At 48.3% G+C, this 27,754-nt stretch overlaps 2 protein-coding genes across 7 annotated transcripts in view; one reads left to right on the top strand and one right to left on the bottom strand.

Moving 5' to 3' along the window:
* RAB1A (RAB1A, member RAS oncogene family) overlaps positions 1–8,256 on the top strand; it is a 38,220-nt gene extending 29,964 nt beyond the window's left edge. The window contains exons 7-9 of one of the 2 annotated variants that reach the window (XR_006200717.1): positions 1,237–1,286; positions 1,589–1,718; positions 7,273–8,256. The gene's annotated coding sequence lies outside the window, so the exon portion shown is untranslated. The remainder of the gene's footprint in view (positions 1–1,236; positions 1,287–1,588; positions 1,719–7,272) is intronic. The other variant, XR_006200718.1, reaches the window with a different exon arrangement.
* Positions 2,466–26,837, bottom strand: CEP68 (centrosomal protein 68). Of its 5 annotated transcripts, XM_042932471.1 has the most exons (8): positions 26,730–26,837; positions 15,755–16,160; positions 12,611–14,134; positions 10,849–10,971; positions 8,337–8,433; positions 4,823–4,995; positions 3,853–3,922; positions 2,466–2,482 (listed from the first exon to the last, which is right to left on the bottom strand). In XM_042932471.1, the coding sequence occupies exons 2-7, from the start codon at positions 16,115–16,117 to the stop codon at positions 3,899–3,901; spliced, it is 2,304 nt and encodes a 767-aa protein (XP_042788405.1). In that variant the 5' UTR covers positions 16,118–16,160; positions 26,730–26,837; the 3' UTR covers positions 2,466–2,482; positions 3,853–3,898. The 5 variants fall into 5 exon arrangements, 3 of the variants coding, with proteins under 3 accessions (XP_042788405.1, XP_042788403.1, XP_042788402.1); XR_006200715.1 differs by lacking the exon at positions 2,466–2,482 and having other exon boundaries at positions 3,717–3,922; positions 4,111–4,995; XM_042932469.1 differs by lacking the exon at positions 2,466–2,482 and having other exon boundaries at positions 3,717–3,922.
* Positions 26,838–27,754: the final 917 nt, after the last annotated feature.

Raw genomic sequence — 27,754 nt, 5'->3', positions numbered from 1 at the left:
TGTAGACCTATCTTAGAGCAGCATCCAATATGCTTTTCAGATAATATATCCAGTAAATGACCTAGGGAGGCTTCTGTGCTGTATAGGGATTTAACCAGGCTTAGTGGTTCAGGGAGACTAAATTATATGGAAAACAAGTTTAGAATGTATGCTGTCTAGTCTCTTATCTCTGATCCTTCTCGAAAACCATTTGAAACGGCTTCATCGATCAACATTTTTGTTAATTCTTCTGCGGTAGAGGTGAAAAGCAGCACATTTTTCCTAACTGGCAAGTGATCAGACTAATGTTGTGTGCTGATACTGTTTCTTCAGTGCTCTGAGTCAGATGTCAACTATCTTATCCTCCACAACTGTATAATTTAGGTTGGAGGAGAGTTAAAGCATTAAAGTAGAAAGCAGGAAATTTACTATTGATTGCCCTAATTTTAGGAATCATATCCCTAAAAATTAACCAAGAACACAAATGCAGGGTGGGAATGATAAATGAAAACAATGTATTTATTTCAGTGGAATTTTGCACATGTGAAAAATTTTGTTAAAGAGCCTAAGGTTTGTTTTTATTGTGGGGAACAAAAATCTTTTGCTAACGATGGCATTTTGAGGTGGTAAAGTCAGAGATGGTTTCCTTGGGGTTGAAATAGCAGCCAAAACATTGTTAGGCGCTTGGGATGTGGCTGTTGGCAACACATTTTACGGTGGGATCTTTAATCCAGTGATAAAATTTTAACTAAAAACAAGCCAAAAATGATAGGTTTCTTTATTTTCACTGAACAGGCAATTGAAATACATGGTACAAAAATAAGTGGTAAGATTATTGTAAAATGAAATGGACAGAATATTCAATTTAATTTTCCATCTGAGAATTTCACAATAAAATCATAGTTTACTTTGTATTATAGATGTGCTTGTTGGATCTATTCATCCTCGCATAAGGCAACTGAAAAATCCCTCAAGTTACCAACAGTTATGTGGGTGAAGTTGTGTTTTTTTTCGGAAGTTTGTTTTTTGCCTTACTGATACCGTATAGAGGGGGAAAGAATTCAGAAGCTATTTCCTAGAACAGATGAAGAATACAAATGTTAGTGTGATGCTGTGCACTTCAGTTTATACAGCAAGCTGTTCCAACTGTCAGCTTACTGGTGAGCTAGCAAGAAACATTACATGAACTTATTTTAAGATGTAAGCATATTTACATACTTATTTAGGTCTGAAAATCTAGTGTTCTTTCCCCCACAGCAGTCAAGACTGGGCTTCCCGCAAGATGTCTCCGAGTACAAACGCTTCAAGTAATAATTTGTTCATTTAATAAGGGGAATTCCCACTTGTCATATTTTAATGTCAGTGGCTTCCATGAATTAGCTATGGGAGTAAGGGAAGTGTTCTAAGCCTGATTGGTTGCCATCTCTGGGAAGTCCTTGCAGAACGATAGCCATTCTGGCCTGAGCAAAATGTCCCGTTCTTTGACTTGCGACTGAAATTGCCTTTAGCATGCATGCTGCCACTGCAGCATCTTTTAGGTCAGCCCTACTTTATGTCCCCAGTTAAGCTGAAAAACAGCCCCTGTATTGATACTGTCTCCTATCTGCAGATGAGCCTAGCCACGGAGCTGCAACACGAACCCAGGGCTCGAAACCGCCAGTCCAGCTCTTAGTACTACCACTTGCCCGTGGACTTCAATTCTACTGATTTAAAGGGACTACTAGGAAAGTTTACAACAGGTAACTATGGCTATGTCAGTGCAAGCTAACGCTGTCCTTCAGGCTCATGTGTACCAACTGCAGTCGGTGCAGTGGCCAGCCGGGCTCTCTGCGAGTCTGACCCCGCCACGTTTGCCCATGGAAATGCTGCTGGCAGCACCTTCCTGGGATGAAACGATTTCAACCTGAGTCTTCAAGGTGGTCTTAAACTGCTTATAAGCACTGCTAAAGACATAATTCACGGTTCTGTTGATACTCTTCAGTGGCATTCATAGCCAGGTCCCGAGTATCTTCAGTCACACCTTATTTCAAAGGAGATAAACAAAAGTATCTTAGATCCTATTTCTAAGTAAAGTAATACTTTCCTGGGAAACGGGTTATTCCGAAATAAAATACTCTGAAAATTCCTGTCAGGTGAAGCTGGTAATTACTAGGCTGGATGGGAACAGAATGGCATACTCAGCATTCAGTTGCTGTATCGTTGGCCAGTCTGTTTCTGTAGGGTTGTCATCTTAGGTTTTTTGGTGAACCTAATAGAAACTGTCTCTCATATACTAGCAAATAAGTGGGTTTAATGCCTCAGGGCTATCCCGTAACACTCAGTAGAAAGGCACGTACCAATTTTAGCCACAAAGAGAAGAGAAAATAGATCAATTCAAGAACAGAGGCCATTAGGGGCACCTGGTTTGGCTCAGTTCATGAGATCAAGGCCCACGTCCAGCTCTGACGGTGCGGAGCTTGCTTGGGATTCTCTCTCTGCACCTCCCCTGCACATATACTCGGTCCTTCTCTCAAAAATAAATAAACATTAAAAAAAAGTAAAAGAACAAAGGCCATTAGACATACCTGTCGTTCCTAAGGAAATTTTACATATAGAATTATTTGCTCTGGAGGGGTTTTATCTTCTTAAATCTCACTATGGAACCAAGATTAAAGGCCTGAATTTCTTTTAAAGAAGGTAATTTTGTATTAAATGTTCTGTTCTGAGGAGTATCAGAAATCTCGTGAGAATAATTGTTCTAATGTCACCTTTAGATTTAAAATGATCTATGCATTTTTTATAAACATAAGCTCTTCCTTTCTTAAAAGAACCCTCCTCAAATGAGAATCTGGAAGGAGTTTGAAGAAAGATGTTTAAGTGCAAAAAATCCTTTCCATAAGTCCTAGCCCACCGTAACGCTACAGATACGGGGGGGGGGGGGGGGGACAGACATGCTTTCTTCCGTGTTCATTCATGGCACAAGAGAAATGTTTTAAAGGTTGTTTTTTTGTTTTGTTTTGATTTTTTGCAGAATTGGTTGCCAGCAATAGCTGATCGTTTTGCTTTAAAAAGCTTTACAATTGATGCTTTAAATGGTTGATCCATAGATTTCTTTTTTTCCCAATCAAGTTACAGATCATGCAACCAAACATTTCCCTTTTTTCCTTCCCTACTGACTGCACGCCCTTTTCTTCCCTGATCTTGGACTGTTCTTCCAAGACAGAGTAGGAATGCGTGGATAGATGCGTCCTCCTAGAGGTGCCCTTTAGGTGTGGATAATCAGGTCCATAGTCTTGCAAAGCTCAGTAGCAGTTCCCTCTGTCTGACACGTTTTCCTTTAAGATCTTAGGCAGGCAGACGGAGCATTACTAGGCCCCTAAGAGAACTTAAAAGGTGTCCTAACAACCCAAAATAATTTGAGAACTATTGATTTGGAGACTTAAAGTCTCTTCTAAAATCTTCAAGGGGGATTTATAAACCTAAGCTTAAGTTTATGAAAAGACTCAAGTTCCTGGCCAACCATTCAGTTTTTTCAGTCTCCTGGGTCTTCTGGTATGCCTGAGAATTCCACGTATTTGGTACCTTCTCTCTCAAACGAACCTTCTTTAAATGACCTTTGTATCAGGTAGACTATTTTAGGAGCTCTGCTCTTTTTAGCTGGATTGAAGGGGATGAAAGGCCTGTAAGCCTTATTAGCATTATTTTATCAAAAACTGCAAAGCCACATGCTTTTGTTGAGAAGCACCAAAAGGAAAACCTTAGTTTGGAAGGATTCATTTTAAATAAAGATAGGAACTCAATAGCCCTTACTTCAGGGAAGAGAAAGGCATTTTAAAACTAGTTACATTAGAGTTAAGTTCCCCCTGTGATTTCAGCGTTATAAATGGCTCTTACAAGGGCTTCCTGAAAGCTTCCCACCAGCCAGGTTTTAGCCGACAGATTACATCTCTGCCTTAGAAGATGCCTGAAAGAGAAAGAGAAACATTTTTACAGGCAGAATGCAGCAGAGGAAGAAAGGACACCCGCAGGCACTGTGTTCATTTTAGAACTACAATGACTGTTGCTCAGATTTCCTTGATGCAAGTACAGGGCCTCCCTGTCCCAAGTGGACACACCTGGATTTTATCCTTTACTTTCACAGTGAAGTCTTACCTAGAAGGTCTGTGAGTGACGCACCACATTTTGGTTGCAGGAGAGGAAGTTTCAGGGAAAGCAGGTTGGGCAGTGGCGGCCCCACAATGGGCACGAACCCCCTCTGCTCTCAGCTCCTTTTCCCTATCATTCCCTGTTGGACTTTCCCAAAGATGAAAAGAAAGTTGTACTGTTAAGTCTCCAAGGCACGTTACCCCACCTATCCCCTAGCCCTTTTTAGAAGGGAGTTTGCAGAGATCATTGTTGGGAAGGGAGGGGTGAGGATTTATCAGTAAGTTGCTTGAAGATGGGCCAGAAGAGCCTCCAGAACAGGCAGCCTGAGAATGGCCCTCTACTGGAGACGCACACATATAAAAAAGTAGGCACAGAGGAGTTCTGCCACTGTTGTCTTTGAGGGGTTGGAGGTGAAGGGACTGCCACGGAAGTGCGAGCATGGGGCACCCTAGTCCTTAGTGGGCAGTGGGGATGAAACGGAGTTAATGGAAAGCACCTCAGTGAGCCAGCTTCCCACAGGAAGACCCCCAACCTTCTTCCTGGCAATGGCAGCATCTCCCTTTTTCAGCGTCTGGGTCTTCTAGCATCTCATTGTTTCAGTCACTCTTGGTTCAACAGTCTTCCAAGAGACAGCCAACCTTTAGAGCAGGAGCTCTGTACCCTCACCTGGCACTGGGGTCCAGTGGACACGTTTTCTTCTCTCGGGTTGCCTACTCACCAGACTAATCCCCTTCACGTCGGTGCTCCTGTGCGCCACTGGCGTGTTGTCAGGGATGAGGGTGCAGCCGGCCAGCATGTCCAGGGAAGCTAAGATGGCATCATACAGGCGATCTGCATGGCTCTCCAGCTCACTGGGCTGCTTTGAGATCCTCCCGAGGACATCCTTTAACACTAACAAATGAGGTTCAAAGCATTTAGGCCAAAAAAAAACAAAAAAAAAAAAAACCCCAACACCCAACATGTGTGTTTTGGAAGAATCATATATAAGGGTGCAGTGTTTTACACAAAACAGGAACGTGGCAATAGTTTCAGGATGTCCACTCTTTTTAACGGTGACTCTCTAGGGACTGGTGTTTGTTGTGCTGGAGAATCTGTGTTGTGAACTTATGATTAAAGCGGAGCAAAGAATCTCACTGGCTTCACTCTGGATTTACGTAATTCACCAAAAGGCACAGAAACAGGGTGCTCTGGTGACTGGTTATCATCATCTGACCTTTAGAGTTAAGACACAGGGCACACCCAGACCCTACGGGGCAGGAGGCTTAAATGAGACGAAACAATATGCCAAGATTAGGACACTGGGCCCCGCTGCCAGGTTCCTAACAGCTTCTACTGGCTGGGGAACTGTTACTTGGCATGTATGCAGCTAGTCTGGGAACGTATTTGGGAATGCTCGTGAACCTTTTGTGGGCCCTAAGTGAACAGACTTCAAAACAAAATTACCTGAAAGCAGGCTAAGACAAGAGGTTAGTAAGGCCAAGATTTCCTCCTACAGGCCAAGTGTTCATTTGCGGAAGGGATAGGCTAGGTTCAGAGTGCATCACACACAGCAGGCTTGTTTTTCTTTGAGAAACCTTATTTCCTTTGTGAAACACAAAGGCTGCTTTAGCTTCCTGAGCCTTTATCAGCTGTGTTAACACTCTCTCTGGTTTCCTGCTACAGCTGCAACATCTGCCAGCAGCGGAAGGGAAAGGGGAAGCTGCGTATCTGCAGGGGATGCTGGCAGACGGGTGGCAGGAGAAGGGACATAGGCTCGCTGTGCCGAGATCAGGCCCCCGGGGAAGCCACATGAGTGCCGTGTCATCTGGGCGGAGTGCCGTCCTGGCGAGGCCCGGCAGAGGAGTGCGGCCAGGGTGCACGGTACAGCTCGTCTATAAGAGCGACTGGGCTGGATTTTCCCCTCCGGACCTTTGCTCAGTCCTCCTGTGTGTTTGTCAGAATTCGGGGACCTTTATTTTTTTTTTCTAAACATTTATTTTAGGATGTTAGAGTATTTGGTTGGGGCCAAGTAAAAGGAAAGCTGGGAGTAAGAATGAAGTAATCTTTCCCAGTAAGACTTTCCTGTTTTAATTGAACACATACACACAGGAGCCTGAATCGTCACTGCTAAGGAGTGTGGGCTCCAGAAAGGACTGGCGACACAGGCACCCAAGCACTGAGCCTAAGCGCAGCGAAAAGCCAGCTGCCCACAGGGAGGCCTCGGCAGGAGGCTGAGATGGACATTTCGGAGGGGGAGTTAGTTTGGTTCTTGTCCCTACAGTTGCACTGGTGATTGCAGAAGGAAGCAGGCCGTGAAACTGGGTAGGAGTGCTTGTGCCCAGGCTCTACGGACTCTGGAGGTGCGCCCCACAGAGAGCTAAGCAGTCCTGCACATAGCTGGAGAAACCCTGTGCACCTCTAGGGGAACTTGTGATGTTCACACGACACCAAAGTTCCTCATTAGTCCAAGCCAAGGACGGGAGGGGCAGTGTGTCAGTCTTAAAGAGCCTGCGCATGTATCTGAAAATCACAGAAACCCCAAATGCCTTACTTTGGCAGTAAAATACCTTTAGACTCCTTTTGAGACAAGGGCAAAGTGAAATGTTATTACAGATTAAGCACCGAGAACTATTACTGGATTGGTTTTTAAATGAAGGTCAAAGAACCTGTAGTTCTTTAAGAGGCCCACTGTTCCATGCGGCCTCTGGGAGAGTTTCCTGGTATGGAGGGCTTTCCCTTCCTGCTCAGGCCCCTGCACTTCCAGACACAGCAGCGGGGGAGTCGGCAGAAAGGGGTTTGAGCCAGGCTGCCACTCCTTGTGTGGTCTCAGGCAAATTCACAACTCCGAGGTGAGAGTAAGAAGAGTACCTATCTCACGAGGCTGGGATTAAATGGGAAAAAAAAATTGGTACATTAACTACTTCACAGTGCCTGGCACACGGTGTTCAGCACGATGCTGATGTAACTACATGCAGCAGAGCAGGCTGACGTACTGAATTCTGCCCCCGTAAAACCCAAAAAACCCTAGTGCAAGAGCCAAAACAAAGGCCTCCTGAGGGCAGGGGATTGCCAAGGGCTCACATAATTCACACTGGATAATCCCCGCCAGAAATCCTTCAGTAGTTCCCTGTCCCATTGAAACCCTTCTGCCTGTTCACAGCTTTCAACCCTGGTCATTTTTCTCCCCAGGGGAAGAAATGTCTGGAGATACTTTGGGTTGTCACAACTGGAGAGGAGGTGCTACTGGTATATAATGGCCGAAGGCCAGGGATGTTGCCAAACATCGCAACACACAGGACAACCCTCCTCACAAAGAAAGTATCATGTGGCCCAGGATGTTGATAATGCCCAGGTCGAGAAACCGCCCTATACCGCCTGCCTAACACGCACCCACTGCTGCTGGTCAGGACAGTGCCACCTCACTGCCTCTCGAGCCCGAGGGCCCCGCCCAGCTTTGACAATGTGGTCTGTTCCCGGGATAAACCACACCTCACTCCAAAACTGAGGCATAATCTACATGGGCTCTTTTAGCTCTTGGTTGTTTAGTCTTCTAGGAAATGAGGGGCTGCTTTGGCAATCCATCAGTTCTCTGCTTTAAAGCTAGCATTCCCCACCTCATCCTCCCCCTCCCATCTGCCCTCAGCAAGGGCAAGGCCGACTGTAAATCCTTGCACCCTGCAGGCTTAGGCATACTCTTAATGTCTGTGACCTCACATTTTCCTAAGTGGGGAGCCCATCCTACAGAATGAACTTGAGCTTACTTGGTATACCACTATCCACCTGTCCCTTTCTCTCATCAATTCACTTCTTCCCTTAGTCTGCTCCCTTAGAACAGACTGGCTGCTCTCAGATGCTGAAACAAGTCTCCTTCAAGGCAGAACACAAAGCAGATAACCAGAGAGGGGTCCAGCCTGTGCTGGGATAGGAACGGAACCCCTGAGGGCTCCCTACTGTGTATATCCTAACAGAGAACCAAAGACCGCTGGATTAAAACCAGCACTCCTGTGCAGGTCACTACCAGGAAAAGGTAAAAGTGTGTCACTCTTGCAGGCTCCAGGCCTTCTACTCAACTTACCTTTCTGACCGTGACTGGTTCACCCTGTGGCCGTGGGGCAACGACAGTGGGAGGGCCGCAGCCACAGGAATCTATGGCAGTTGGGGGGAGGGGGGTCTTTACCAGTGACAGTGTGGCTCCCTGGACCTGCTGCCAAGGGATGGAGCGCGGGCTCAATTCAAATCTTCAAGCATCTCACCTGGGGTGTTATCCAACAGGCACTGAAGAAGAATCTCCCCTTTCTGTAAGACACTCTCAGTCAGGGACTGGTGTTCATCTATATCTTTCTTAAATTGCTTAAAGCATATGAGAAAATAAAGAAAAAAAGCTTCGTTACTATTGTTCTATAAAACTTACTCAAAATGATCCTCTGCAAAGGTAGTTCTATTCCCCTCTCACCTGGAAGACAAACCCACTCGATCTTCAGAATTCCCCAAGTAAACAGTACATTAATTTAACTCTCCCTTCTTTGATTCTTTGAACCCAAAATAAATAGAGAGTCAATCTTTTCTTTTGTTTACAGTCTGACAAAAGAGTTTTCTTTTCCCTGGCAGAGCCTGGTTCATGAACAGCTTGGGGGGCAGGGGTTCTTTTTGTTATACCTCACTGGGTTTTCTTTAAACTCACAACTCACTATGGGATTCTCAAAACACAATGTCTTCTATTCTAACGGACCTGGGAAGTGAGAGCCACGTAAGAGGTGCCTCGACCCATTTCTTCCCGGAACGTCCTACTCTGTGCAGACCTTGGGGAAGGCATCAGGGAAGCTGTGAGTCTCCCAAGTAGCTGACTTTTTTTCTCCTCATGGGTACCAAGTGTTATTATAGCCGACTGTTTTGATGTTCCTTTAACGCTAAGACGTGTAAAGTCAAATCCATGACAACCTTTAGTACAGGGTACAGAACTTGGTGGTTCACATTCTCAAGTTATCATTTTACTCTTGGATTTAACCATATTCTTTAGTTTTCTTTTGCCCTAATACCTATGCTAATTATTTTATTCTTTAGTATTCTCTAGTTTATATGCTGCCATAAACCTACCGTGTTAAGACAGAGAGTGAGACAGAGTCACAGTAACAACATGTGGACACACACACACTTGCTTGTATGAGCTATCTAAGCGGGGGGGGGGGGGGGGGGGGGTCAAGGCAGCTCATACATATTCATGAGTCCTGCACCATTCTGTGTGGGGAAGGGGCTGACAGAGCTGTCGTGCTTTATGACACAGCTGTGTGGTGACACAAGAGGGACAGTCTTCACTGACTTGTGAGGGTTAACTCCCAGCTCAAATCTCAGTTCTACCCACAAAACAAGACAGCTGCTCTGGCCAGCCTGGAAGGTGAGGCAGAGAAGGATAGTGAGGGATACAATGGAGGGAATGGACTTGTTCTACTTGGCACTTGCTCTGACGGGGATGGGGCCGAGGCACTCTGGAGAGACCACCCAGATAATTCTGAGGGCAACTTCCAGGCAGTTTCCTCTCCCCACAGCGGTACTGCCCCTGGACCCCCAAGGGGTGAGCCCTGCTCAGCTACACAAGCACACTCAGGAGCTGCGCGCAGAGGGCGCTGTCACACTCAGCCTTCTCCTCCTCCCTCCAGCACACTCTGGGCAAGGAACTCAGGGCCACCTCTCTCCACACAGCAGGAAGTAGCACTCCCACTAAGGCAGGACAGCTGGCTACCCAGTCGAGGCCCCTCCCTAAATTTTACTCGGCTCCAAGCTGGAACACCAAAGGCCTATCCTCCCTCCCGCCAGGATGTGCCGGGGGCTGGGTGGGTGCTACTCTGGCTGAGGCAAGGGTCAATAACATCTTCCTCTGAAGGCACTTGATTAGGTTACAGAAATTCAAAGAACTGTCTCAGAAAACCCTTTCGAGACTAGCATCAGGCTCAGACCACAATTCCTAACTACCTCTGCTCCTTCAGAAGAGGTTAAAAATGCTTGGCCAACCAGACAGTGCTACGGGCCTCTGGGTAGTTCAGTCAAGGTTAATGTTATACTTTGCATAACTGTAGAATTGATCCTCCAATTCAGAACACTTCTGAGAATGAAGGGGGAACCTGTTGATAATTATTCTAGAACAGGCACAAACTATCATTCCAGATACACCTGATCTAAAGTCAAATGAACCAGAACACACAGAGACGTTAAAAATAACAGAACCTTAATGAAAAAGAGGCAAAAAACCCCCAAAACCAAAAAACCCCAAAACAAAACACACAGAAGCAAATTCCAGTCAGTGCTTTCCAAAAGAACTTTCTGTGATGATGGAAATGTTCTATCTGCATTGCTCAATATGGTAGTCACTAGACAAATGTGATGCCCAGACACTTGTGGTTGTATCTAGTGTAACAGAAATAGGAATCTTTAATTCTCCTTCATCTGAAGAGCCACATGTGACTGGTGACTCCGTGACTAGTGCAGATCTATACTTAATCCCTGAGACATTTGGAAAATTACATTACAAATCATCCCTAAGGATATTAGACAGAGGATGAATAGATTTTCTCCAAACTCTTCTTGGCCTGGGAGAGAACTACATTTTGCAGTTTTTCAACAAAAAGAATTTGGAAAGGACCTCTGATTAGATTTCAGGTAGAACAGTCAATTGTGCCGTAACATACCGAGTATCAGTTATTTGAGCTTTTACTTTGTAATCAAGTACTTAGCCACCACTCTGGTGGCTAAGAAGCCAGGACCACGTATTACCCGGTAAAGCTGCAGAGAAGACTTGAGACCTGTAAGATTGGACTTGGATGGAATCAGGTGGTCGGTAACATCTGCTATGTTATACAGCCAGCGGATCAGCTCTTCCAGCTGACAGCAGAATGTCTGTAGGCAAATAAAAGAACACATGGTGTTACTGACCAAACTGCTGTTTACATTTGCAATCCAAGGGATTCTAGGAGAAAGACTGCACTTTGCTGGAGCGTTCCCTCACTTGAGGGGTCACTCCTCTCCCTCCCCCCCAACCTGTTCCCACCCGGACTCCAGACCTCTGCCAGCGCAATATGAAGAGCCCCACCTTGGCTGTCTCCCCTCAGCCTTCGTGACAGCAAAAATGACAGGCTGAGAAAAGCCTGCTCTGCACGTGAGAAGAGAGCAGCTAAGGGGAGGGGCCGTGGACAGGGAATGGCCCAAAAGCATGCCAACCACGGAAACCAATTCTCGAGTGAGCACCAGTGCTAACTTTGTTAACTGTCCCTGAGGAAAACAGAAGATAAATGACTATAATCGCGACTAACTTGAACCTACGGCAGGAAACCAAGTGAATTACAACTGCTCGTCCCTGTTCTGTTCCCACAATGCCCAGGGCACCTGGCTCCTAGACTCCTGCTGGCCACTCACCCTAGGGAGGCTATGAGCCAAGCACTTTGCCTCGCAGTATTTCAGTCTTTTATCACAAAAGAGGCACATGCTAACATTTGTCCTACCTGCTTCACGGGACAAATGGAAACATCTGCATTGGCTCATTGGTTCAAGGTTTTCCAGCCACCTGTGCTGCTGTGTGTGTGCAGTGTCCATGCGCTCACCCAGGACACAAGGCCGTATGTGGGACTCTCCATGTGCAGAGAGCCACATACCTGAACGTCCTAGTGTCAGGGACTATACAAAGCCCTCAACAAGAATTATTTCACGTAGGGGCGCCTGGATGGCTCAGTCGGTTAAGCATCCGACTTCAGCTCAGGTCATGATCTTGCAGTTCGTGAGTTCGAGCCCTGCATGGGGCTCTGAGCGCTCAGAGCCTGGAGCCTGCTTGGGATTCTGTCTCCCTCTCTCTGCCCCTCCCCCACTTGCACTCTGTGTCTCTAAAATAAACATTAAAAAAAAAAAAAGTTTCATTGTAATCCATACAACATCCCTGAGAGGCAAGGCTCCACATTTTACAAATGAGCAAACTCAAAAGACTAAGCTGAAATTCCAAATATGGCAGTGTTATGATTGAAATTCAGATCTGCCTGATGCTGACGACCTCATTCCACAGGGTATTAATTCTATCTCCAGAGAGTCATGAGTCCACAAGAGGTTTGGTGATCAAAATGTCTTAGGAAACAGTACATGAAGTGACTCTAACTCCGAAGTGCCACCACTTTATCAAACTGAAGCTCTGAGGAGTCCTGCAGTCAAGAAAGTCATTTACCATTGTTTAGTTCAGACAATCGAGCCCGGACCTTTTTCGTGCAGAATACCTCTTAATCCTCAAGGTCAAGAGCTCTAGGAAGCAGCCAGGAGTAATGGTTAAACTTAGGCTCCAGCCCTTGGGTGGGCAAGTTACCTACCCCTTCAAGGCCTTTCTCCCAACTGTGAAATGACAACAATAGTCCTTATCGGGCAGAGGTGTGAGAATCAAGTAAACTAAGGCACAGCACAGTGCCTGGCACATGTAAGTGCTCAAGGTCACTAAATTTGATTCCCCGTGCACTGGCAGAAGAGCTCCCTCTAGGCAAAGCCTCTTGAACGTGGAGTTTACCTTCACACACTGCACGAGTGATTCTTTTCCGGGCTCTCCTTTCCCAGGAGGCTGCCCTGCAGCATCTAGGTCTAAGAACGCATGCCGATCCCACACAGCTGGCAAAGAAGAGTGTGCTCTCAGGGGTCCAGAGGAGACTCCCAGGGCCTGGCTGTTCCCCAGACCGCCTTCCCCTGCAGAGCCCCTTGCATGGATGAAGGAGCAGAGCAAACGGTGGTTCTGGCCCTCAGGGCCCCTGGACCCTCTGAGGGCAGCCTCAGAAGGAAGCTGGCTTTGGCTAGAGTCCGACGGGAGGGAAGCTGGCCCATCGCTGTCTGACACGTCGAGGGAGGTCTGCCCTTCGGCAGCCCCCGTGGGCAGGGTTACCAAGGTGGGGATGGAACCTAGATGTGAAACTAAACTAGAAACCTGCGTCAGCCGAGCGGGCAGGGCGAGATACTCGTCATCACTTTCCACCTCCTCTTCTGGTTTCCATCCAGATTCTGTGCAGGCAGGGTGCCAGACACCCTGGCTGGCTCCCTTCTCTCTCTCTGTCCTGGGCAAGGGCCACCCTCTCTCCCATGTCCTCCGCTGGGGAGAGCCCGCCTCAGGGTGCTTGCCCATGGGTAGCCAGTCCTTCGCACCCCTCGGGGCTGGCTCTCTGCTCTCCCAAGGAGCATCCCTACCGCCCGGGGCTCTGGGGGTAGATGTGAGCTGGTTACAAGACGCCAACCCCACACTGCCCTGCTTCTGGGGTATGCCAGAGGACCACCGCCTAAGGCTTGGCTCTCCGGGCCTAGAGAATGGCAGGGCAGAGGCCTCTGCTGATGGGCAATTCTGGGAGCCATTAGTGGGTGACTTCAGGGTGCTCGCGGGGGAAACAGAAAAGCTATCCAGGTCTACACCTGAGTCCTGCAGCACAGGGTCAGCCAGCATGTGGCTGTCAAGGTGCTTTGGGAGGTGAGGCTTGGGCCTGAGTGGGTAAGTATAGTCCAGCAGGTCTTCGTACTCTTTATTCGGGTTCCAGAGTGGGGAGTGGCGGTCGGGGGAAGGAGGTAAGGAGTCTGGAAGCACACAGGCCCAGTACTCGGCCTGGAAGGAGAGGCGCCTCCTCCCCAGCCCAGGAGCATCAACCCCAGAGGACGCAGGCTGTGGTGACCACTGGAGCCGTGGCACTGACCCCACAGAGGGGGCTGAGTGGGGCATGGCCAGCTCCAGGGAGGATGAGACCTTGGCAATGGAGCAACTCTGAGGTTCCGCCTTCTCCTGGTGACCCTGGAGACTGCTGCCCGGGGAGGAGGCAGAGACGCTGCGGCTGGAGAACTGAGGAACAGCCGTCCCTTGGCTCACCACAGACCTCCATCTTGTCGGGAAAGGGAAACCTGAGCTGTGAGGCTGCTGGCTGAGGTCCAGCGCCCGTGGCGACTCAACTGGGGACGGGTCATCTTCGGTATCAGCATCATGTCCTGAGCAGAGACCTGTGGCTCTGGGAACAGTAAGAGTCTGAGGTAGCTCCTCTGAGGCAGAAAGCCTGGTCTCCTCCATCTGTAATGACAGAGGGAAGAAAAAGCAGTCAAGTAAAAGCAAGCAAACCAAATTTCGTTCTTAAAGGACAACTTTGGAATGTTCCTTGGGGGCCTAGACGATATTCAGGAAAGGTCTTGAAATTAGAGTCTGCTATCCGATGCAAGAACCGGACAGCGTGCGGCTAGTTTCCGGCACGGAAACTCTGCGTGCTCCGGGAAGCAGACTGCCCTCCCCAAACCGATCTCGCCCTCTGGCCTCCATGCAAGCAGAGAGCAGGTGCAACTCCGACAGCTCTGTCGTGCTACAGAGCCCGCCACCTAACTTCTGAGAAGCGCATCCCGGGCAGAAGAAACCTCTGACTGTGTGAAGGAAACACATCCAAACCAACGGGCAGGGATCCACCAGGCCACACCCTGCTCCGCTCACACCTGCGGGAACTGAATGCTGGCAAAGCGAGTCACGCGTTTCGGCCTCTTCCCTCTGAGTTTTTAATCTGCTCAGTGAAGAACCTGCCCCGGGGGAGGCGGGATAGCACACCAGTTAAAGGCGTGGGCTTTGGAACCAGACAGACTCGATGCCAACCCCTAACTTCCACCTTCCAGATGTATGACTTTGGGCCTCACTTCCCTCATCTGTAAAACGGGGATGGTAACGGTACCACTTCCTCAGGACACGAGGATGAAAGGAGCTCACGTGTGAAAAGCACAGGGTAAGAGCTCAACAAACAACAGGTACTACAACAAGCAGCCCATTTTTAGTAAGCTCACAAAATAGCCCATTTCTATGTTTGCTTATGTGCTTCCTGCCTCACTGAATCTCTCACGGGTGCCCTGAACTTCCCACCACCCCTGGTTCCCAGGCAGATGGGTCCAGTTTCTGTTTTCTCCCAGACAGGCATACTCAGAGCATCCTCACAGGACAGAACTGCATGGGGGCAGTATTCAGCAGCCGAGGCCAGAGTGATACTAACAAGATCAAAGCCATTCTGTGGAAGGCCTTGGCAAGCAGAACATAATAGGATGCCAGAGCCGGAAGGGACAGATCATTCAGGTCACCTTCCCAAGGCCCTCACCTTTCTGAGGGCCTGAAAGACTTGGTGATACGTCTGAGGTCACAGAGTCAAGGAGGACTCCTTGATCCATGTGACTCGTACTAGGCAAGGCTTCCCTGCAGTCAGGGAGGCACAAGAAATTCTTCCCCAAGGACGGTGCCGCCTACTACGGGGGCTCCAAGCCTCTGCCAGGTTCCTTGGGTCCCAGGGGATCCAGTCTCGGAGCCCACAGCCCTGGACCCAAGTCTCCTCAGGGCTCCCCCTGAAGACTTCAGATCACCAAGTCAGAAACAAGACACGGCCCCGTGGTCTAGCCCTCTGGGCAACAGATCTTGGCCATAGCATCCCCAGTCTTCACAAGGTCACCAGTCACACTTTTGAGGAACAGGAGACACTGTGGACAGAGTCCCCAGGGCCCAACTCTCCAGGTGAGCCTGTAAATCAGAAATCATCACACCCAGACTCCCTTAAGTCCCCACCTTGTACAGAAGCTGGGAAAGCAGGTAAGAGGGTGAGAAGAATGCTAGAACATACTGCCAAATGACCACATTAGTTAAATCTAAAGTCCCATTTGCCTTATCACCTACCTGGCTTTCCACAGAGTGCAAAAGGTCTCCAGTCCCCGGGCCAGCAGAAGGAAGCAGGCAACCAAGAGCAGGCTGAGATCTACCAGCTACTGGCTCCCTTCTGGTGTTGTTGGCCTGTGGCTGGTAGGCTCCAGAGGGGCTGGGGCCAGCCCTGTCACAGCAGGCAGGGGCAGGTAGCCTCTCTGTTCCCCACGCCGGGGATGCAAGCCCTCCCTCAGCTTCCAGGTGTGGTGGCTGCTCCTGCTCCCCGCTCGTGAGCCCTGGGGTGTCCACTTCCTGCTCCCTGCAGCTCCACTGCCCATAGGACAGGGCCTTGGTGTCTGCGGGGGCCTCCACCTCCGCCTTTTCTTCTCCCAAAGCCATTGAGATGTCACTAGGTCAGTGTTCCCCTGAGGCCTTCAGCTCTCTACAAAATGGGAAAGAAAAAAAAAAAGATGTATTTTCTGCATCTGTGTCCAGGAAACCTTGCTTTTTAATGATTAAGACAGACATTTGCACAGTGAAGGAAACCACCAACAAAAAGAAAAGGTAACCTACTGAATGGGAGAAGATATTTGCAAATCATGTATCCTATAAGGGTTTAATATCCAAATATATAAAGAACTCATACAGCTCAATACCAAAAAACCAAATAATGTGATTTAAAAAATGGGTAGAGGACCTGAATAGAGATTTTTCCAAAAAAGACACAGATGGTAAATGGACTCATGAAAAGATGCTCAACATCACTAATCAGAGAAATGCACAGCAAAACCGCCATGACAGGGCGGCCTGGGTGGCTCAGTCAGTTAAGCATCTGGCTTGATTTCGGCTCAGGTCATGATCTCATGGTTCCTGAGATGGAGCCCCCTGTTGGGCTCTGCACGGACACCAAGGAGCCTGCTAGGGATCCTCTCTCTCCTTCTCAAAATAAATAAACAAAACATTAAAAAAAAAAACAAAAAACAACCATGACACATCACCTCACACCAGTCAGAACAGCTAGAACAAAAAGGACAAGAAATAACAAGTGTTGGCAACAAGGTGAAGAAAAGGGAACCCTTGTGCAGTGTATGTAAATTATTGAAACTGGGGCAGCCACTGGGGAAAACAGTATGGAGGCTCCTCAAAAAACCAAAAATAGAAGTACTAGATGACCCAGTTATTCCACTTCTGGATATTTACTGAGGAAAACTGAAAACATTAATTTGAAAAGATGCATGCACCCCCATGTTTATTGCAGCATTACACAGAAACAACTTAAGTGTCCATCCATAGTGAATGGACAGAGAAGATATGGTGCATACATACAATGGAATATTACCAAGAATATTCAGCCATAAACAAAGAATGAGACTGTGCCATTTATGACAACATGGATGGACCTAGAGGGTATTATGCTAAGTGAAAGAACTCAGAGAAAGACAAATACCATATGTTTTCATTTATATGTGGAGTCTAAAAAACAAAACAACAACAAAAAGAAACAGACTCATAAATATAGAGAACTAGTGGCGGCCAGAGAGGCGGCGGGTGGGGTTGATGGGTGAAATAGATAAAGGGGATTAAGAAGTACAGACTTCCAGTCATAAAGTAAGTAAGTCACAGGGATGAAAAGCACAGCATAGGGAATATAGTCTATAATATTGTAATATAATCTATATACTGAAATAATGTTGTATGGTGACCATACTTATCCACTTATTGTGGTAAGCATTTTGTTAAGTATACAATTGTTGAATCACTATGTTGTATACCTAAAACTAATATGTCAACTATATTTCATTAAAAAAAGAAAATTAAGGACAACCTCTTTCCTCCCTCCCTCTCTCCCTGTTTTGGCCAAAGAAAAGAAAGAACAAATGGTGTCTATTTCCTCTGAAGAGAACACAGGTCTGGCTTTTCCTTGGCCCCAGAGCCTTCCAAAGGGGATGCAGGAGCAAACCATTTTGTCCTCTGCTTTTATATGGCCTGTACCAGCCCCAGCACCAGGTGCCCAGGAGGGTCAATACAGGTCCAAATCAGAGACCAGGCTTAAATCCACATTTTCGTCCCCGTCCCTTTGGCCTAGTGCCACTGGGGTAAGGGGCCTGGCCTGGGCCCTCCCTGGGCCAGCCCCACGACAGTTCTTTTGCTGCAATACTCCCATCAGCAGGCAGCTCTGGCCTGGCTCTGACCGCTCTGCCATAGGGAACAGCAAGTCAGGGCAGGCTCGGGCCTTGGCTGAGCCCAGGGTCTTCATACAGTGCCTGCTTTTGCCTGGCAGAGGAGGCAGGACCCTCTCTCAAAGCACAGAAACCACATCCCAGGCGGTGGAGCAGGTAGCGATTTATTCCTGCCAGAGAGAGAGCAAGCAGCAGCTCTTCTCCCACTAGCTCGGGTTATGATTAACTCGCACTGAGGGAAATCCAGGTGGGTGACAGTGGTAATGGCCACAAAGCATGCATGCATATGACAGTGAGAGCCCTGGGCCGGCTGGCGGGCAGGCAGGTGAGGGACAACCTGGGCGAGCACTCACGGAGGGAAGACGGAACAATCTGGGAGCTGAAAGTGAAATAGGCCTGTTCCAGTAAGAGCTTCAGGGATTACAGACAGAGACTAGCTCCCCTCAGCCTAACAGTATACGCAACAACTGCCCCTGGGGGCACCGGTGGACGGGGCCAGGCCAAAAAGCTGGAAGGAGGGAACGACTCCCAGAAGATTTGGAAGGGGAACAAGGGAAGCAAAAGTGCCCAGGATTTTGGCGGTCACCTGGAATGCACTGGGTGAACCTCAAAGCTAGAACCTGGACAAAAATAGCCTTGTTTCCTCAGAGACCAGGAGAAGCAGTGATAGCAAGAGGAGGTGCCAGGAGGAGCGGGGAAGGCGGAGGCTGAAGACTGGGGCTCATCCTGCTCAGCTTGCACACCGGGGAAACCAGGCGGGGCACAGTTATGTCTTCAGAACACCCCGCCCGGTACTGGAAAAGGGTCCTACTCTGCTTGCCTGGGCACACGAGGCTCCAGACCCATTCGGAGGTGACTCTAAAGCAGAGCACACAATTCACATTGACTCTCTTCTCACAACCGCTGCATGGGGCAGAACAATTTTTTTGACAGGTAATCTGTGGATGAAATATAAAATGCACTGCAGATATAAGTCTCCTTCTGTCCTTGTCCCCATTCCTCACTGTAACAAGCTCCTGCATGATGCAGGGCATTAAGACACTGCCTGGCACACGGAGTGTGCTGTGGGTCAGCTGGTGCCAACAGTGTCATGGGGGGAGTGTAGGGCACAGAATCAGTGTAACAAGTCACCTTACAGGCAACAAAGGAGTCCAACAGAGAGAGAAAAAGCAGCCAATTTCTCATATAACTCAAGCAAAATATTTACTACTAGATACTCCCATAAAAACAGGTAAACAGTCTCATTGATTCTGTACATAGGTCTCTCACTGAGCTCTTGATGTACATGCAAACACAACAATCTATTTCACCCTTCTCCCTCTTTTCATAAAAGTAGCACTGTACAGGACACCCTGTTCAGAACGCTTTCTTTCCTTTTTTCCCTCTAAAACACACACACACACACACACACACACACACACAGTATCTTGGACATCTGTTCTCAACAATACCCAGAGAGCTTCCTCTTTCTTTGACGTCACTGCCCAGTACCATAGTCCACCTTAAAAGTGTCACTGTCCCTTTATCTGTGAATACTGGGATTATTTCCAATCTTTCCTTATTACAACCCATGCTTCAACGAACAACTGACCAAACAGAACCATCAAGGGCACACATCTCTTGCATGCATGCTAGCACGTGCACAGCAGAAACATCCAGAAGAAAAGCTGCTGAGGCGAAGGGTACCTGCACATACCTCAGCATACGTTACCAAGTGGCCCTCTAAGGCATGGCATCAATTTATACCCCAACCAGCAGCATGCCAGAGTGAGTTTCCCACGGGAGGCAGGTCCTCTTATCTTCCCTCACAGAGGGGGAGACCAAGGCTCAGAGAGATTTAAATCCAGGACTGTGTGACTCCAGAACCCAAGCTCTTTCTGAACCATCAAAGGCAACAAGTTACAAAGCAGAAAAGTACATGAAGGAAGGAAGAGAATGACAGGACAAAGAGATGAGTGACCAAGTCCTGCTGCAACATGTTCATGGAGCCACATCCTCACCTTGTGGCTAGTTAAAAAACTACACATGAAGCTGTTGACAGGCAAATTCTGTTTTCACAACTAGAGAAATACGTGGAGACCATGAACTGGGAAAATCTAACCTGTAGCCCCCAACTTCTACTGTTGCTCCATTCCTAGAAACTCTCTCAATGGCTAGAGTCAGGCCTGATGGGTGGCTAATTCTCCCTCCACCAAAAGGGTGTGGTCTTGCAACGAGGGCTGAAATAAGATGATGCTGGGGCAAAAAAAGGGTGCAAATGATCGGTCTTTGTTTTGATGATGTAGTTTTAATTTGTCCTGTCTGGACCTCATTATTCAAAAAGAAGCTATCCATTTATTCTGGGGGTTGGGAGTGGTGAGCTAGAATTATAAGCTACTTAGAAGACACCCTAGGTAACTTTCAAGTGTACAGACAAACCTGAACTAGGTTAACACTGTCGCCAGAGGCCCTTGAGCAACCAGGTAAGATGGTCTGAGACTGAATGATTTTCATGGAAACAGTACTGCATAAAAGGCAGGTTTATTTCCTCAGTCTGGATAAACAGTCTTTTCCTAATCTTACTTATTAATCTGCCTACCAAATCATGCTCTCCCCTTGGCTCCACAAGTTATGAGGAGACAGATACATGTGAAAGAAAAGATTTCAAAGTCTGTAAGAGTGCATTTCAAGTTGTATATAAGATGCTACAGAATACAAAAGTAGAAGTCAACCGGGATAGAAATAATCAGGGAAAACTGAAAGTGATGACTGTTGGAAGCAAAGGCATTTTTAAAACATCAAACATGATGAAGTGGCCTAGAAAATGCACAAGTTCTAGATTTCTGAGCCTCAACTCCATCCACGCTTGCCAGGTGGGCAGCTGTAATACTGCATGAAGGTCCAGCCCTCATTTCTATAGCTTCATTACACATCATTTCTTCTAACTTTCTGGGGTGAGGACGGAGGTAGGGGTTCCACTTAGACACTTCCAATGAGAAGCAGCTTAACTCCTTTTCAAAGCACCCATTTCAAAGACCATTTCAAAATGGTCTGCTCTGGACCATGAATATGACTTGTGGTGTTGAACCAACACTGTCTCCCAGGTCAACAGCTTTACAAAACCTACTACTTACTCTGTGGGGGGCCTCCTTGCTCAGAGATAACGTATCTTACAGAGTTCCTGCGAGCTAGCCGGCCTCCTCCCTACCAGGGAAGAACCACAAGGTTGGAATGAGTGCCTGGAGCCCTCGGAGCATAGACAACGAACAATGAATTCAACCCTCCATCTGAAAAATCTGTACGTCCCAGAACTGCCCTGTCCTTGGCCAAACCAAGAGACAAACCACATAAGCTTCAGGATAGTGTAGCAACCACCTGGACTCTATTAAAATTCTTCATTAGTCTCCGGCACAGGCCATATGACCTACCAGATATATATAATTAGGAGTGATGTAGGCTTGGCATCCGCTTGCCCTACAGTAAAAATACGCTCATACGTCACGTATGTGGCAACGCTGACTCTGTAAGCCTGGACATCTGACCCTTCTCGTGCAGCCCTGTCACAGCTGCCAGGCCTTCCTCCCACTCACTCCCATCCAGGATGGACAAAGGAGGGCTGGGAATTAGGGGGAGGGATGATGCCCCTCTCTTAACTAAACCATTCTGAGAGAGGAATGGTCAACCAGGGATCAATCCTCCTCCAATCAAAAAAGGACTACCTGCCAAAAAAAAAAAAAAAAAGACTATCTCCAGGACTCATTAAATCACAACCTCCCTCTGAGATAATCTGATTTATACCAACTTTGCCAGGGAAGCTGTGTACAGGCAAGGCCCATCTCTGTACCCAAGCACACAGCCAGCCACCTGTACCAGCCACGCAGACTACGTATTACTTGACAGAGCAAGCCCTACCAGTTTAGGGGCCAAAGGCTTCAAACTCCTTGTGTTTTCACAGGAGGCCACAGGTATAGGCGGCAAATGCCATGCACACATTGCGGCAGAATCTGGCCAGAGAACCAGACAAAGAGGCTCTTAGTACTATTGCTCTTTCCCTAAAAACATAAAACTGCCCACAAGGAACAGGGGAGGGGGCAAGGTAGGATCCAACATCGTCAGGTTGCTGGAAAGCTTCTGGGGGAACTAATTTATGGGAGAAAGAAGCTTAAAGGCAGAAGCCAATCCAGGCGTGGGAAGCACCATGTTGGGGGTAAATATATATGTGGGGGAGGCCAACAAAAGGGGCAGTCACAAGAGGCCAGGGCCTGCCTCAGAGCGGGGTGGGTGCCAGGAATGCTGTGGCTTTGAGCCACAGGTTTGAGACTGGGAGGTCAACAGCCAAGAGCAACCGCCATTCTACCTGCTCCTTCCCTGGCTGCTGAAGACCCCAAGTCCCTTAGTCCTCCACACCGACCCTGTCTTTCCCTGTGGGGCAGGTCACCCTGAGCGCCGCGTCCACCTCCTTTGAAGGTTCAAGCCAAGTGAAAAGGAAGAAGAGGTTCAAAGCTATGGAGGGTAAACGTGTTTCCCGTGATTGGTAATGGGCTGATGCCATCCTCAGGATGCTCGGGCACCAGCAGCCCCTTTCTTTTTCCTCCTAGGGCGACTTCCCTCTGTTCTGCTTAGAGTTAGAGACAGTCCTCCAGGGCCTGAGGAGGAGCCACTGGCTCCCTCTAAATCAATTTGGTGGGAGGGCTGTGGCCAGGCTGCTCCCCTCACTTTCTCACTCGCTCACTCACAGGCTGACTGGGACCACCAGATAGCCGTGCAGCAAGGCCAGTCTTCTAACTCATCAAGCAGGTCTTCAGAAGGCCTCAAAAGAGATGCAACTACCACACCTACAAGGAGCTTGGCTGAGCTCCCAGCCTCCTGTCCACTGGAACGCAAGCTCTCTGGCCTCCTCTGCAAACTGTCCCCATCCAACAAAACTCAAAAAAACTACAAGGATGTGGAGGACTCAACATGTTAACAACCGTATCCTCTATTCCCACCATAGAGCAGGCAGAAAACCAGCTTTCCTGTAACAAAAATCTCTCCTGCTGTCTAAGGAAGCTGGCCCTGGCATACAGGGTTGCAGCTCCAGAGGCCACTGCTTTTACTGTCCTGGGCATTTTCTGTGAGGTAGTCAGGTCACATGTATGAAGACTGATAACAATGTCACTCACTGTACCAAAGGATCCTCTTTTGGAGAAACCACTGGAGAATTCTCTGGTCTCAGTAACAAAAACAACTGTTTCACTGAACAGCCAGTTTGTTTTCACTTCATAGGTATTGGCAAAACTGATAAAATTTTCCTCTTTGCATTGACTACTAGGAAGCTCAGGGCCAAATCTGCAATCCTCCTCAAGCAAAAAGCTTAGGACAGAAAGGCACTCACCTTTTATACTATTCTCACCCCTGACTTCCTCCTACTTTTCTTTCAACCTATCTGCCTCAATTACTTTTATTGAAAAATCTTGTTATACTGAAAGTACCTTGGAATGACTTCTCGAATCATTTTTTGGAACAAAATATAACAACTGTTAAAAACGGGCGCCTGGGTGGCTCAATCGATTGGGCATCCTCCAACTCTTGATTTTGGCTCAGGTCATGATCTCACAGTTGTGAGTTAGAGCTCAGGCTCCACACCGAGTGTGGAGCTTGCTTGAGATTCTTTGTCTCCCTCTGCCTCCTCCCCCACTTGCATGCTCTAAAATAAAAATAAATAAATAAAGTTAAAAATTAAAATAGAATTGTTAAAAATAGAATAACATAATAGAAAAAAAAAGATCGTAAATCCAAGCCCATAAGGAAACATAATCTGTTTTTAGCAATACTTCTAAAAACCAAATGCAAGTACTTATGTTAGTACCTTTCTTCTACAAAGTGTGGTCTACAGATGAGCAGTATGTGCATCACCTCAGAGCTTGTTGGGAATGTAGATGTTAAAGTTCCACCCCAGAGTCTTGGAATCAGAATTTGCATTTGAGCAAGATCTCAAGCGATTAGTAATGTTTCAGGAGCACCAGGTTAATCAGTAAGCCTGTTTCAGCAGGCTGGAAAGGAACCACTACAGTGGCTTTGTAACCATTCACTGAGTGCTTCTCTTTTTTTTTTTTTTTTTTTTAAGGCTTTATTTTCAAGTAATCTCTACACCAAATGTGGGGCTCGAACTTACAACCCCAAGATCGAGAGTTGCATGCTCTACTGACTGAGCCAACGAGGTGCCCCAGTGATTGCCTATCTTATGCCAGGTACACTTGGGAAGGAAATTTATGATCCATGTCCTTAAAGTCTTTGCAATAGGACACTAGAAAAAGTTCACATCTGTGGCAGGTTTTTAATATAATAGCTAATTATAAGTATGTTACAGCTGGAAAGGCATATCCAGAAAGAACCGTATTCCCTAGAAAAGATTCAAGATTCATTATGCCTACATTAAAAACAGAATCAGAGACCAGAATTCTCCTGTGATAGTTACAAGTGAAAAAGAGACAGCATTTGTCTTGATGACTCCAAATAATTTAAGAGAAATCAACACAGTTCAAGGGGACCTCCAGCTGAAAGGAAATGTACAACTTGGCCTGCTTCCTGCCCCCAGAAGGTGGTACAGGAAAACCTGGAAGTGAGGCAATAGCCCCTAGGGGTTGTATCTGCCACCTCTAGGTCTGGCAAACAGGTCTAAAGCCAATGAGAAGGCTTCTTCCACTTTTCACAGTGTTTGTGAACAACTTCAAAGACAGGAGACAGTTTCTTCATGTGAACAAAGTTCTAAGAAAAGAAGCCACCCCAAGTCCATCTCCACAAGCTCTGCCATTCTGGCTGAAGCAATCATCCTGAAGATTTCCTGTTAGCCACAATAGGCCCCATCTGTTTTACTCCTCTGCTCTTACAGGACCATTCTGGGTATCAGACCACATTAAGAGTGTATCAGCTCCTACTGCAGTACTTGGCCAAGTTATTATCTGGCACTTCATCAATCTGTAGTGGGTGGTAAGGCTCTAAATGAATAACAGTCTCCTATGGAATACTTTTGCTATGGGGGGAAAATCACGAAAGGCTTAAGGACTTTTTAAAATCAAGCCACAGATAAGGACTAAAAGGCAGAGAGACCCTGAAGGGTCAAGTACTATATAGATACTTAATTCTAGTAAATCTATTGAAGTATCTGTTTATTTTTATCCTAACAACTGCTAACTGCTCCTGAACGTTTTCTTTGAGCCATGAACTATGCTAAGCACTTTATATCAGTATCTTTTTTTTTTTTTTTTTTTGTACTATTTTTTGAGAGAGAGGGAAGAGCACAGGAACCCTGGGAGGGGCAGAGGGAAAGAGAGAATATTAAGCAGGCTCCACACTCACTGTGGAGCCCTAGGCACAGCTCGACCAAGGGCCCTGGGATCATGACCTGGGCTGAAACCAAGAGTTGGACGCTCAACCAACTGAGCCACCCAGGCACCCCTATGTCAATATCTTATTTAATCCTCAGAACCCATGGAGCAGGTACTATTATAACTCCTATCTTACAGATAAGGAAGCTGAGGCACAGAGAAGTTAAATAATGTATCCAGAGTTAGTAACTTGGCAGATAAAGCCTGATTTGACTTAAGAGAGCCAGAAGTCAACAGCTTCCCTAACCAGTAATAATAACTGGTCCAACAAATTAAAGGAATGAAAATTTTTGCTTTGCCAACTTTTGGCTACACTGCTGTTTTTCTGTTTTCTTTTGGCTTCGTCCACTGAGTGCCTTCTCTGTTCCAAGCACTGTGCGAGGAGCTGAGGAAACCACACAACTTGACGCTTGTAAAAAAAAGAGGCAATAGAAGGTAGCCTAAAGGAACAAGAGATTATTAGCTGTGGGGTGGGGAAGAGCTTTAAAAGCTTTTCAGAAGAGGTGAAACGGAGTTCTTTGCTCTTTTCAGTACTGAGTGGTCTAGCATTGACCCAGGTGATGGAGGCAACAGGATGAGAAGTGGTGACCTGTACTTCTTTTAACCAAACCCTAGGCAAACTGATCTAGTACATTTTGCCTGGCATTTTAACAACATCCTTCCCACCCTAGATCTGGGAGCTGTTAGGGTATTTATGAATACAGCATATCGTGCAGGCCCCACTCCCCACCCCCCGAGGAATTCCCAGTGAGGTCCAATCTGCTCCCGCACTGGCAGGTTTCCGCTGATTTTTATTACAAACAATACACCGAACCCAACCAAATAATTACAAAGGGCCTGAGCATGTGCCTCCAGGCTGCTGAGAACACTTCTAGTGATGACAGCCGAAAAGGGTGGCCTTTCTAGGCAAAAAAGCAAGACATTTTGCGCTTTCCCCTCGGCAGCCGGGGGCTGCTGCATTCACGGCACGAAGAAAGCATCATTCGTCTCCATCTTTCTCGTGGGAAGGGCCGTGAGCTAGTGACAGAGGGTCTCGGCGTTAGCCCCGACCGGAGCAGCGCGAGCCCCTTACTCCCCGGGCCCCGGCGAGCGCACAGGGTAAACAGCACACGCCCGGGAGAGGCCGCGAGGGAAAGTGAATTCGCCCGGGGCCAACCAGACGCGCAGCTGCTCGGACCGGAGGATACGTGGACACGCGCGCCCCCTCGGCTCGGCCTCACCGAGCTCAGGCTTTTCCAACCCGGGCCTCCTGCCGCCGCGCCCCGCACCCGCCGGGCCGCCTGCAAGATGGAGGCGAAGGCAAGAGGCGCCCCTGCCCCCTGCCCCCCCCCCCCCGCCAGGGAGCCTTTGTGCCCTTCCCGGCGGGGTACTCGGGGCCCGGCGACGCGCCCAGCCCGGCCTCGCAGACCTGGAGCGACCGCTGGGCAGAGGGTCCGGGCGGGCGGGAGCTGCAGAACCCCGACCCCCGTGCGGGAAGCTGCCTACCTTGCCTCAAGCGCTTCGGACTCCCTGACCGGGCCTGCGGCGCCAGCAACACGACGCTGCGGCCCCGACGCGGGGGTCCCAGGTGGAGACCGAGGCCCTCACGCCTGAGCCCGCTACGCCCGGGGCGGGACCGAGCCCCGGCCACGCCCTTCGGGACCGCCCCATCTCCGCGCGGAGGCATCCTTTGGCGCGTCGCGGCCAATCCCAGCCCTAAGGCTGGAGGCTCAACCAATATGCGACCTGTTCGAAAAAGAGCCCGCCCCTCGTGCCGTTCTGGCCTGTGGGAAGCCTGATTTTCGTGCAACCTTCTTCCCTCGCCTTCCGCGCTCAGGGGTCAGGTTCGCCTGTTTTGGGCGAGTCAGGTCCTGCGGGTGCATGAAGTCTTGGAGGTGTGTGGAAGGGTGCTCTTTCCCCGCGTGTAGGTCGCACCCTGAGTCACGTGTTCATTCATTCATTTTTGCGCAGGGCACGCGGCTCTGTTTCTGGAGCGCCGCCTCGGGGCGGGGCGGGGGGGGGAGGGGGCGGTCTCAAAGTTTTTTTTCTGTGCGTGTTCGCATTCGCATCTTAACACGCAGGCGTGTGACCCTGGCCCAAAAGGTGCCACCGGGCACCAGCGCGCGGGGTTGGGAGGGCAGTGTCCAGGACGAGTGGATGGGGACAGCTTCAGCAGTGAGGTGGGACCTAGGCAGGCTCGGAAAGTGTGGGAAGGGTTGGATAATGGGCCGGCAGACACTCAGAGGCTCTGGGAGCAGCCCGGTCTGATAGGAAATCGGTGATGAAGTCCGAGGGGAAGTGAGATCCTGATTGTGGAAGGCTATGATGCATCACCCTCGTCAGCAGTGAGACTTAGGAGTCTAATGACCCAGCTCTCTAGCGTCTACTGCCCAGCGGAATCCTGGGGCTTAGAGGAACTACCACCGTGGGGTAGGGAAGGGGTCACATTGTAACCCATAGACTTGTTCCTCCTTTCTGATCCTTTTGCATCAACAGCACTTTCGGCAATATGGGTTACATTGAATGCCTCA

The sequence above is a fragment of the Panthera leo genome, chromosome A3, assembly GCF_018350215.1.
Source record: "Panthera leo isolate Ple1 chromosome A3, P.leo_Ple1_pat1.1, whole genome shotgun sequence".
NCBI classification, from domain to species: domain Eukaryota; kingdom Metazoa; phylum Chordata; class Mammalia; order Carnivora; family Felidae; genus Panthera; species Panthera leo.
Note: the sequence above shows the minus strand (reverse complement) of the source record. Positions and strands in the feature narration are given on the sequence as shown.